This window comes from Quercus lobata, chromosome 9 (genome assembly GCF_001633185.2).
Source record: "Quercus lobata isolate SW786 chromosome 9, ValleyOak3.0 Primary Assembly, whole genome shotgun sequence".
Taxonomy (NCBI): Eukaryota; Viridiplantae; Streptophyta; class Magnoliopsida; order Fagales; family Fagaceae; genus Quercus; species Quercus lobata.
In genome coordinates this window covers 28,096,628-28,109,629 of record NC_044912.1, presented here as the reverse complement: position 1 = coordinate 28,109,629, position 13,002 = coordinate 28,096,628, and the positions used below count along the sequence as shown (strand labels likewise).

The 13,002-nt window shown below is 34.8% G+C and overlaps 1 protein-coding gene across 1 annotated transcript; it reads right to left on the bottom strand.

Moving 5' to 3' along the window:
- Positions 1-10,043: 10,043 nt before the first annotated feature.
- LOC115958913 (trimethyltridecatetraene synthase-like) lies at positions 10,044-12,022 on the bottom strand. The gene is made up of 2 exons (XM_031077178.1): positions 11,111-12,022; positions 10,044-10,667 (listed from the first exon to the last, which is right to left on the bottom strand). Exons 1-2 carry the CDS (start codon positions 12,020-12,022, stop codon positions 10,044-10,046), a joined length of 1,536 nt encoding a protein of 511 aa, XP_030933038.1.
- Between the last annotated feature and the right edge of the window lie 980 nt (positions 12,023-13,002).

Genomic DNA, 13,002 nt, shown 5'->3' with positions numbered 1-13,002 from the left:
ATAATAATATGTTTTCCTTAGCAAGGGTTTCGACCCTAAGTGTCATTTGTTCAAATTGGCATTATTGTGCCGAACGGCTCTCATAAGTTCATAATAGTATCTTTTATCTTGGTAGGGGATTTTGGCCCTAAGTATCGCTTTCTCAGGTTGGCATTATTATGCCAAACAATGTTATTAAGTTCATTATAAACATTATTGTCTCAGTAAAGGTTTCTGCCCCAAGTGCCATTTATTTAAGTCGGCCTTATTATGCCAGATAGTTCTAATAAGCACAGAGCAAAATCTCTTTATTAAATGGGATTTCGGCCCCAAGCATCGTTCATAGTATAAAAATAAAAAATAAGAGAAATTACAGGATAGTATGTCTATTCACGGTATAACTATTTCGAAAGAAGAGATAGAATGTATGAAATCAAGAAATGACGACCTTTATTAATGTAAAGAGGTGTTACAGCGTACAATGAAGGGCTTAAACAAAGCCTGTATAGAAAATGAGTTACAAGAACAATAAAAAAAAAATAATAAAAAAAACAACAAACAGAAATCTTGTTAAACTCGGCTCCCAAGTCTTTCCAAACTCTGCCCCGGTGGCACCCATATTGAGAGGAGGACCTTCCTTGGTGGGAGAGGAGAAGAAGAGGAAGAAGGAAAAGCACCAGGATGGATCTGGTGGTGGAAAGAAGAAGAAAGAGAGTCAAAAGGAGGCACCAGTGAAGGAAGAGAGGAAGAAGCAGGAATACTTTGTCCCTGCATCAGTCCTAACTCCTAACACGCTGGTGCCATGTTAGCTATGCTCATAAGAGAGCGGCTGGTACTGATAATGGGCGATCCCAGCTTAGCCGCACCAAAAGTTTGACGCAACGAGCCCCTGCTTCGGATTTTGACTGAAAGGAGGATGAGAGGTATCTTGAGTCTCTCCCATCCTTGCCCTGACTGAGCCATTTTGAGTTTCGCAAGAACGTAGCATTTCTGGGAAGGGTATGATCTCTTCATTCCTACCCCTATCTTGGACTTATCACAATTCAAGGTGTAAACAAGCGGATAAGGGAAACTCTGAGGGAGACTAAGGATTTTCAGACTTCAAAAGGATTGAAAGGGTTCTGTGTAAGAGGGGTAACCTCTTGCTTTCCTTCTTATATGAGGGGCAAAACAGGAGGAATTTAATTTACCCATATTTCCAAGAAAATCGGTAAGCGAGAATATACCCATTCCGCTTCCCTACACCGTCAATAACCGTCGAATTTAAATGGTCTCGTAAAGGGAAATCATTAAAGACGCGTTTCGGATAAATCAAACGGCAGGAAACGCATATTGAATGAGCTCAGAGGAATATCTCGTAGCCCGGTATGTTTCCTGGGTAGATGAAGAGACCAACATTAATGAAGGACAGAGTTAAATGAGCTGTAATAAAGGCTTGGCATTGCCAAAACCCTCCTCTCCGCCCAGAAGGTTGGATAGCAGGGTTTTGAGGGGCTATTGTGGGGCCCAATAATTTGTGGTCCTGGCCCATTCATTCGTTGGGGCCCAAGGCCCGAGCCGAGGAAGGTTATAGCCCAAGCTCGGTAGAACAAGTACAAAATAGTCTTGGGACACAGCCGAGGACGATTCAGTCATCGGCATGTCCGAGGTCTCGTTGGAAGGAAGGGCAAAAACGGTATAAGAGCAGCTTGGAAAAAATCTAAAATATCTAGGTCAATAAAGAAGGATACGCTGGAAAGTGTAACGACCATGGAAAGCTGCCCTTACTGCCATTCAATACTCTGCACCTGATAGAGCCATACTCCTCAGCTTTTACAACCACCCCCAACCACTCTGGGTATGGGCTGATGAGACAAATATCTGTCCTGGAAGGACGAACCTACACGTGGACGAAGGATAAGGAATACATGCTAGTATAAAAGGAAAAGTAAGCGATCCAGAAAGAAGGCTGGGAAAAATGGCCAAAAACCAGAGCCTCCCAACCCGCCTCCAGGAGAAAGACTCCAAGGGCGAAAACGACTTAATCATGTACGAACACCACGAAAAACCCACCGTCTAGTGACTGGGGCCTAGCCTTTCAAACCCACGCTCTATAAGTGATATTATTTGGGCCTTTTTACGTGCAAACCCAACACTGTTACGGGTTGTTACAAATCATGTCCATACAACTCTAATTGAGGTTGATGGTTTTTTTTTAATATGTGTTTTGGTATTGTGTTTTTTTTTTTAAAAATCTCATCAAAAAGTCTTTTTTTCCCCTTTTATAGCTTTGGTTAAATTTTAGTTTGGGTTAATACTTAGTTTTTTGGGAGACATGAATTTGAACATGTCTACCAATTGTTTGAGTAATAAATTATTATAAAAACCATTATTTATTCCTTTAGTTTCATTTTAATTTTTTTTAAGATAACATTGTAATTTTGTAATGAGTTTTGATTATTATGATAATTTCCTTATTCCTCAAGAGATGAGAAATTTGAATAATAAATTTGAAACTTATAATGTTTAGTTGTATATTAAGGAAATATAATACATTACAATAGAAGTTAGAAGAATATGGTTCACCATAAAAAAATATTAATCAAACATAAAATAATAAGAAGAAGAAAATGATATATTTGTCGAAATAAAAAGACAAAAAAATACTTGTAAAAATCTTTTTTTTTTTTAAATAGACAATACGTGAAGTAATGGTTTTATTTTTTATTTTTTATTTATTTATATATATTACAACTCATTACATAATATTTATATTCCCATGCATTGCGTGGGTTTGCAACTAGTATAATATCTAAATGCTAAAACATAGCATTTATTGTTACTATTCTCCTATTGAAGCACATTAGAGTAGCATTTCAATTTACAACGGTCATTCCAATTCAGTCCAATTCGGTTTATTTTTTTAATCATTTTGGTCCAATTTAGTTCATTCAATCCCGTTCAGTATAGTTGGGGCCATTCATTCTATTTTTGTCCAATTTGGTCCATTCGATCCATGTTGTTCACTTTGGTCCGCTCGATCCATTTCAGTCTATTCATCCACTTCAGTGATGCATTGTGAGCATAAGTTTGTGTAGAAAGAGAAATTGCTTCATTGACAAATATGTCACATTCTCAGCATAATGTTGGTAGGTTCTTGATTTGATCAACTTTGGTGATGCATTGTGAGGAGAGATTTGCGTAGAAAGAGGATCTGCTTCATTGACAATTATATCACATTTTTAGCATAATGTTGGTGGCTTCTTGACGAAATTACATTACCTTATGTTATTAAAGTCTTTGTATTTTTTTTTTCTAATATATATGATGTTATTACAGTCTTTTTTTTTTTTCATATATATATGATGGTCTTACGTATATCTGCTTTCTCTTTAGGTCATTCAAGACATACAGAGGATGAATCATTTCATTATTTACACAATAAAATAAACTTACAAAATTTAAAACACTTTCAAATAACAAATATAGATAGCATAATTTAGAAAATCTAGTATATTGTATCAACTATACTTTGTTAGAAAATAATCACATTATTTTAAGAATGTTTAGGAAAATAATCACGTTCAAGGGCTTTGTCTGTAAAATGTATTGCAACTATTTTCTCTAGTGGGTCATTTGGTAGTGATACACCAAAGAGAGATTTTTCAACCCAACACTCTGATTTTCCTCTTCGTAAACACTTCGGTGTGTTATGGGTGTTTTGAATATTTGTTCTATTTTGTGTATGCTAATGTTAAGTGGCTAATCACTTAAACAATTGGGCTTTAAATTGCTCAATTAGCTTATATCAACATTAGCTATTTAAAATTGGGGTCAAAATTACTTGAGTTTGTGCAATCAAACTCTTTCATATTATTTGTCAATTACCACGAAATTTTATTTTCTTGCGAGGATTGTGCATCCCTGATAACTTCATTATTAGTGTTATTATTATATTTTTTTCAAAGAAATGAGGGAATTCTTCAAGTCTTTGACTATTCTCTTGAGTGTGTGCTTTGAGAAATCCAGTGACAATCGAGAATTTTTTCTAAGGAGGCCAAGCTTTGAGAAATGTTTGTCTCACAATTCTCAAACCATTGACAAATTGCTCAGAGGATCTTGATCGATCAATTAGCTGTCAAGAATGCATAAATTTATTTTCTCGAGTTGTTATTGTTAGGTTCTAAGACTTTAGGAACTAATATATTAGAACTTCAATTTGTATTATGTTAGCAAACCATGATCAAAACATAGAGTATAGGTTTAGGCTTGCTCAAAGTATGTTTATTCGTAAAATTGGAATTGAGTGATTGTAGAATTTATTGGACTAAATCTGCAAGGCTCGATCAATCAAAAATTAAACTCGAAAGATCGAAACCACATGCAAATTTATTTTTCTGCAGAATTCCAATTCAGTCCAAACTCTACTTAAACGTATTGGGTTTCATGTAAAACACTCCTAGTATATAAAGGAAACCCTAAGGACGTTTTTATAAGTTTTTTTAGAGAGATTAGAGTGCATCGTGTGCCTCTTTTATAGATTTAGGGTTTTGTACTCAAAAGCTTTCTAATGTTGTTGTTTTGCTCTGTGTTGAATCTCTTGTGAGATTTAGAGGTGTTTACCTTTAAACACACTTAGGGTTATCAAGATTCATGTCAAGAACTTGGTGATCGTTTCAGTTGCTACTTAAAGAACTTAAAGAATATCACAAGTGGGAGAACTTGTGGCTGCAAAAGATCAAGAAAGAAGTAATCTGTGGACTCGGAGTTGTCACGTGGTCGTGGTAGTAAGTTTTCTACTCGATGTAGCAATAGGATGTTAGTGGTCTAAGTCGCTATTGTAAAACTTCAAATCGTTCATAGTGGACCTGTTTTACCTTGTGGATAGCTAGGCTAAATCCTCCCCAGATTTTTTATCGATTTGGTTTTCCTGGGTTATCATATCGTTGTGTTCTTTATTTTCCGCACTATTTCAATGATATGATTTATCTATGTTAACCTATATCTGTATAATTTACCTAAGTTAATCACTTGGATAAATAACTAGGTTAATCTGTTTGTGTTTAAGGGGTCTAAAAACGTACAAGTGGTATCAGAGTGGGTTAGCTCTTATGTTAGATCTTTTGATCTAAGAGTTGATCCTTGATCCCTATTATCATGAATAATTTTAAGCGTCTTACTATTTTTTATTGTGATGATTTGAATAAAAAGGACACTGTTGTTTCTGTTGATCTTATTGATGCCTCTGAAACTCTTCGTAAGGAATTATTGAAATCATTGAAAATTGCTAAGAAATTCAAGGAAGAGTTAAAATTGGCTAATCTTGAAAAAGAGGAATTGCTTGTTAGATTAGATGAATCTAATTAAAAAAATGAATTTTTGAGAAATCAAATTTTCTCTCAATATGGGAAGATGAAAAGCTTGGAACAAAAGTTAGTTGAATCTAAAGCTAAAATTGAAATTTTGACTAGTACCAAGCCTGCTGTTGATAACAGAAGTGTTGTTTCTCTTAAGCTTAAAACTTAGAAAGTTTATATCCCTCCTTTCAAGAGGAATAATAAAGAAAATGCTTATTTTGCTAGGTTAGACAAAGGTAAAAGTTCTGATGTAGATGCTGAAGTTTCTAAACCTATGTCTAAACCTACTGTTAGAGAGCATAATAAATTTGTTTTTGTGCCTACTTGTCACATTTGTGGTGTTGTTGGTCATATTAGACCAAATTGTTCTTTGTTGAGGCAAAAACCAAAATCTGAGACTAGATTTGCTGTTAGGAATACTGATGTTCCTAAATTTGTTCCTGTTTGTCACTTTTTTTATGTCTCTGGTCACATTTGTCCTAATTGTCATAAATTGAAATTTAAAAATTTTGTATTTCAATCTAAGATATGTGATGATATTTCTCCTACCATAAGTCCATACAAATTGTTTCATACTCTTTTGAAAAATTTAAACTTGTTGGCTTGTGAAAGGAATTTGCAGGATTTCAGTCTTTCTCAGAAGATTGGTGTAATCCCTCAAATACACTCTACTTCTCATGGATTTTCACCTACAAAGCCAAAGACTCGTGCTATATGGGTGAGAAAAGACATCCTAAGGTGAGTTTTGTTTACTTTTCTGTGATTTAATTTTTCAATTGTTTATGGACATGTTTTGTTTCTGTTTTTGGTTGTTTGTTTTTTTTAGGTTGTTTTTGTAAGGTTGAACTTATTCAATCATTAGTTGGCTTTATTCCGTGCCAAATTTGCTTGTAATTCAGTATTTAGAAACTCTGTATTTAGATGAGAATCATGTAAGAGTAATGTGTGTGAGAGTGTGAAGAAAAACTCAAGAGTGTGCACTCAAGAAGGGCCTCACGACTAGATCTCGCGATTGGCTCGTGACTAGCAAGTCGCTAAAGGTGGCACACGTGTGAAGCATGCAGGGGAGCTGAAGGGTGACGCCAATGTTGCACTACAGGACAAAACTCTCAATCTAGCCAGGCAGTTAGCTCACGACTCAAACTCGTAACTCATTCCAATCACGAGGTTAAGTCGCCAAAACACCCTGTTTGTTACAAACCTAACTCTTCGCATTTCATACACACCCTACTATAAATACCCTTATACCCAAGAAATTTTGAGAGTTTCCAGAAAGAATTTTGAGAGAGAAACCCTAAAGAAAAACAAAATTGACTCATCCACAATCTTCATCCTTTGATTCTCCAAATTCCTCTACTCTCACCCTCTCCGTTGTTAAATCCTTGAGAGGTACATTAACCAAATCATTATCTCACCATACCCATATCTGCAAGAAGATTATTTGGTGCTTGGGAAGCAGTTTAGAAGGGACCAATTCATTTTGGTTAATGCAATGAGCTATTGCAGGATCCAATAAGTTAGAGAAGACAAGGTTCGGCATAACCTTATTGGAGCAAGAAGCTTGGAGGGCTTAAGTGCACTAGGTAGATTAGGCTTGGAAGGTCTTCCGCTATTCATGTATCCCAACTTTATTCTCTAGTGGATTATTGACTGCTTGAAGGGCGGCGGAGAGGTTTTTCGCTGAGAACTTCAGTTTCCTCTTTGATAACACATCGCTGCGTTATCTTTATGTTTGCATCTCTCTTCCCTTAATCTTTACCTTTTAATTATTGTTGTGGTTGTGATTAATTCGGTTTAGATTGTTTTACCAATTATGTTTTAGATTATATTCATATTCCACACGTATATTGTTTGTTTATAAGCTTGTGTTGGTAATTTGTAAATTGGGGGTCTAAACGTTATTTGAACATTCTTTGCTAAACTTGGTACATGATATTGTGTGTGATTTTTTTTTTTTTTTGGCTATCCAAGATTATATGTTCCTTGATTTTAATGCAAAATGTGTTTAATGTTTGAGTTTTTGAGGACAAATTGATTCAAAAATGTGTTTTAGGAAGATCTGGGTAGAATTCATGTGTTTTTGGAAAACTTTTAAACTAATACTAATGCATTTCATTCATGAAATATTGTGTTTTGAGTTGTTTCTGCTTTAACTTGTTCTGCTTTTCAAAAAATTCACTTTTCCAGATTTTTGATCGATCGAAGCTGTTTCTTGACAGATCGAAATCGCGATAAAAATTTTTGGTTTGAATCTGCCTGACTCGATTGGTATTCGATCGATTCTCGACTGATCAAAACTGAAAAATTTTCAGTTTTTAAGTGTTTGACCAAATTTTTTTTCATGCATCATTTATATTTAGGATTCACATGCGTTGCATTGTTTTCTGTATCCATCTTGTAGTTTTGCAATCATATCTCTCATTGTTTCCACACATAACATGCGTACACTTTACTAAATCGGGTACTCGACTTTATTTAAAAATTGATTGATTAATTTTTGAGTTATGTACTTTTTAGTATATGATATTTTTATGTGTGAACTGCAAAAAATATTTTTCTTAAGAGATACGATGGATAATCAATGTGCAAATACTTTTTCTACTCATGCAACTATTTATGGGTCACATAGTGTCATGTTTGCATTTATTGAAAGAGAAAATATTTTTCTTCATGTGTATCCTCAACTTAATTTTTTGAGTTTGGTTTGTGTCTTTTTATTTATCCCCACCTCCTAAATTTTCCCGTACACTCTTTTTCCCAAAAAAAAATTTTACCTTTGTTGTTCATAGGGGGAGTTGTTGCTCTTCATTTGTTTCCTTGATTCTCTATTTTCTCTTGAACTTTGCTACGTATGTTTTCTGTTTACTCTTTGTTTAAGTTGTCTTTGTCAATACGTGACAAAAAAGGGAAGATTTAGATGAAATATGGGAATATGTGGGAATCTTATTTGTTTTGTTTAGGGGGAGTTGAAATTGTTGTTGAAAGGGGGAGAAATAAATTTTTTTTTTTTGTATCTAACTTAGGGGGAGAGTTAGTTTGCATATTTGTTTTTTGCTTTAGTTTGTTTATTTTGGTTTGCTTGTATTTTCCACACATGCGTTTATATGTTTGTTGAGTGTTTCAGGAATATCCAAGTTAATTCAGTCGTGGCTGTTGTCTATACTAGCAACTGATAGATAGTAGTTAGGTTGAATTGTAATTGGACTATTTGTAACTTTGAGCATTTCATGTTTGTGATGTGTTTTGTCATGGATTGCTAAATGGGAAGTTTGTTAGGTTCCAAGACTTTAGGAACTAATGTATTAAAACTTCAATTTATATTATGTTGGCAAACCATGATCAAAACATAAAGTCTAGGTTTAGGCTTGCTCAAAGTATGTTTATTTGTAAAATTGTGTTCGAGTAATTGCAAAATTTATTGGACTAAATCTGCAAGGCTCGATCAATCGAAAATTAGAGTCGATCGATCGAACCACGTGCAGATTTATTTTTCTACAAAATTCCAATCCAACCCAAACTCTACTTAAACATATTGGGTTTCAAGTAAGATACTCCTAGTATATAAAGGAAACCCTAAGGACAAGTTTTTTTAGAAAAATTAGAGTGCATCGTGTGCCTCTTTTATAGATCTAGAGTTTTGTACCCAAAAGCTTTCTAATGTCGTTGTTTTGCTGTGTGTTGAATCTCTTGTGAGATCTAGAGGTATTTACCTTCATATACACTTAGGGTTACCAAGATTCATGTTACGAACTTGGTGATCATTTTAGTTGCTACTTAAAGAACTTAAAGAATATCACAAGTGGGAGAACTTGTGGCTGCAGAAGATCAAGAAAGAAGTAATTCGTGGACGCAGAGCTGTCACGTGGTCATGGTAGTAAATTTTCTACTCGAGGTAACAATAGGATGTTAGTGGTCTAAGTCGCTATTGTAAAACTTCAATTCTTTCATAGTAGATCTGTTTTACCTTGAGGATAGCTAGATTAAATCCTCCCCAGGTTTTTTACCGATTTGGTTTTCCTAGATTATCATATCATTGTGTTCTTTATTTTCCGCACTGTTTTAATTGTATGATTTATCTGTGTTAACCTAAATCTGTATTATTACCTAAGTTAATCACTTAGCTAAATAACTAGGTTAATCTGTTTGTGTTTAAGGGGTCTAAAAACATACAGTTATGAAACTAAGTATTGAATTTGAAAGAAACACAAGACATACATTTTTGTTCACGGTTTGTCAATCAAAACATTATGAACCTTGTAGTGTTGATTCACTAAAAAATTTAGTTTGTTAAAAAATTTATTTCATTTACTATATTTTAAAATGAAGTGTGCGTTTGGGATGAGCTGAATTTTTCAGCTTATCTCCACTTTCAGCTTATTTTTGCTATTATTCATGGATTTCACTGCACTTTTTGATACTATTTATAGATCTCATTGCACTTTTTGATACTATTTATGAGTCCCACTGTACTATACAACTTATTTTTTAATATTTTTTCTACACTTTCAGCAAAAAATTTTCAAGTTCAGCTAAATAAGTTGTTCCAAACGGACACAAAGCCCCTTCAAATCTAACTTATTGTTTAAGGTTTTACTTCTACTAACACAAAGCATTGGTACATGATGACTATGACACCATTGTGCAGTGCCATGGGCGAACAACATTGATTAGAAATCCTCCGTATCAAAAGAGCTGGCAACAGAAAAAATATTACACATTAATTCACTACTAATAAAGATTAAGTGGGAGTCGAGGCTCCACTACTGCTATCAGTGGAAATTTCCGAGGTGTTGCTAATCCATAAACTTCATCCATGCCTAAATCTTCAACTTTCATATTGTCTGGTAATTTCCAGTCAAATCCATGTAACAAATTAGCCAAACTAGAGCTAATCATCTTTAGACCAAGGCTGTAGCCAGGGCACATTCTCCTCCCAGAACCAAATGGCAATAGCTCAAAATTTTGTCCCTTCACATCAATATCCTTACCTAAGAATCTCTCTGGGCAAAACTCTTCAGGTGCATACCATATTGAAGGATTTCTCCCTACACTCCATGTGTTTATGAAAATTCTAGTACCTTTGCGGATTTCATAACCAGCTATATTGCAATCTTCAAGAGCTAAATGTGGTGCAAGTAATACAGCCACAGGGTGCTTTCTCATTGTCTCTTTCATAATTGCATTAATATAAGGAAGTTGTGGAATGTCTCTCTCTTCCACCCATCTGTCTCTCCTAATTACTCTATCAAGCTCCTCAGTGGCCTTTTTGATGAGGTGTGGTTGCTTTAAGAGTTCAGACATTGCCCATTCCACAGTTGTTGCAGAGGTATCTGTGCCTCCAGCTATTAGGTCCTGAATTTGATGCACAAAATTAAAAGACTGTGAATTGATGGTAATGGCTAGGGGCAACTAAAACTTGAAACTTGAAAGCTAAGGCCAAACTGTTTTGAATCTCTTTTGAGTGTAAGCTATACACGCAAACATGAGAGAGACAGGTTGTAGAAAATTAGATGTAGACATCTTATGACTTAATTAAAACCAAGTATCTTAGGTAAGATCTGTTTCACTGGAACCTTGTTGTGGATTGCCTGAATTGCGCCAATTATATAATATTTGTGTGCTTGCATGGTCAAAACATAGATAGAAGACATATTTAGAAAGCTTTTTCACATGCCTTTCCAAAAAGAAAAAAGAAAAGTTCAATCAAGACAAAATTAAGAAGACCCCCCCACAACAAACCCCCCTAAAAAAAAGACAAAAATAAGAATATTAAACTAGAAAGGTGGTTGTATTACCTGAGTAAACCCTTTTACGCTCTCATAGGTGAGCTTAACATCAAGATTAGGATCATCAGCCATCTGCAACAGTAAATCCACCATGTCCTTGGGCACAAAATCTTTCTCTCCTTCCCTCCTTGCCTTGTGTTCATCAAACACATGGTCATGGAATCGATCGAGCTTTTTCCTTAAAGCCTTCATTCGCTTAACGTACCCTTGCAAGTCCAAGAAATCGATCCATGGTATCCAATCTCCTATATTTAACACCCCATTCAGCAAGAACAACTCATCTAATATTTCTTGGAACTCTTCTAGTGTAACTATTGAAGTCTCATCTTTGGACTCACTAAAATACTTCTTGCCTAATACAATTCTGCTTATAATACTTAGAGTAAGACGCGAAAGATGGTCTTTTAGCATAATTGGCTTCCCTGACATGCTGCAAAGGCGTGACATAAAAACACGTCTTTCTTCAACACGAATATACTCATAGGACTCAAGTCGTTTTGAGCTAAAGAGCTCGGAGAGGTATATCTTACGCCCTTGACGCCAATATGGTCCATAAGGTGCCCATGTGATATTGAGATAGTTATAAGTAGTATGCTTGCCAGCAGCAGTTTGGGGTCTAGAGGCAAAGACATGATCATGTGTCTTTAGGAATTGTTTTGCCACTTCTGCTGATGAGGCAACCACAACAGGAAAGGATCCAAACTTGAGTTGCATAATAGGTCCATATTTTTGAGACAATTTGTGAAGGGATTGGTGAGGAAGTGGACCAATAAGGTCTAGATTTCCTATGATAGGCCAAGGTGTAGGACCTGGTGGAGATTTTCGCTTGTGATATTGAAAATCGGATTTTTTAGAGAATAATAAGAGTAGAGAAGCTAGCAATGCCATTGCTAAAACAACCAACCAAGAAGAAAACTCCATTGCTGGGATTTTTGTGGCTGCACTGATATGTGAGTTTGGTTCGGTTGGAGGGTTTATATTTTAGCATAATTTAATACTCACTAGTTAAACGACACACTGCTGCAGATGGACTACATCACCATGCTCACTATATTTTTATATAAGCATGTAACATGTGAATGTTGGGTGACAAAATGTGTAGGGCTCGCCCTATGTTTGACCAATTAAAAGGAACAAGTTGGGCCTCAATTGTACTAAACTCCACGTGTGCTTAAACGTGATACTACTTTATTAAATATCCACTTTAAAAATGTTCGAAATCTATGGTAGTTAGAGATTTCATGATGATACACGATTTTAGATATATATCCACTTTAAAAATGCTCGAATCTAGATTGAGATTCACCACATGAAATGTGCCGAGTTAAAAATAAAAATTGAGAGATGCTACGTTCACAATATTTTTATAATATTTTTACAATAAATCACAGGTAGTTAGTTGTTATTGGTTCAAATTTGAAATTAACACTATGATTACTCTTTTGCCCCAACAATAACAATCAGTAATAACTTGCCATTTAGGATTTCTTATAAAAATGTTGTGAAAATGTTGTGAATATATCATTTCTCATGACTTTAACATGTTAATATAAATATTTTATTCACATAGTAGCTGTTAATTTTTATGAGAAATGATATGTCCATAACATTTTCACAACATTTTTACAACAAATCCTAAGTGGCATGTTGTTACTGGTTGTTATTGTTGGGGCAAAAAAGTAATCTTAGTTTTAGTTTCAAATTTGAACTAATAACAACTAACCATCTGTGATTTGTTGTAAAAATATTGTGAATGTAGCATCTCTCTAAAGTCATAGATAGAGTTGATCCTTATCCAATAACATGATTTTGTAACAAAGCACTCTTTGAATCTAGCGGATACCATTGGTGCAGAGTCTGTAGACCAAGCTGGCAATTAGTTATGCTGCATAAGTTTATAA

What these genes read in the sequence shown, in the direction of transcription:
- LOC115958913 (XM_031077178.1), bottom strand. Translation starts at nt 12,022, where the DNA reads ATGGAGTTTTCTTCTTGGTTGGTTGTTTTAGCAATGGCATTGCTAGCT. An exon ending in GCGTAAAAGGGTTTACTCAG is followed by an intron (nt 10,668 to 11,110) that starts GTAATACAACCA and finishes CATCAAATTCAG; the next exon opens with GACCTAATAGCTGGAGGCAC.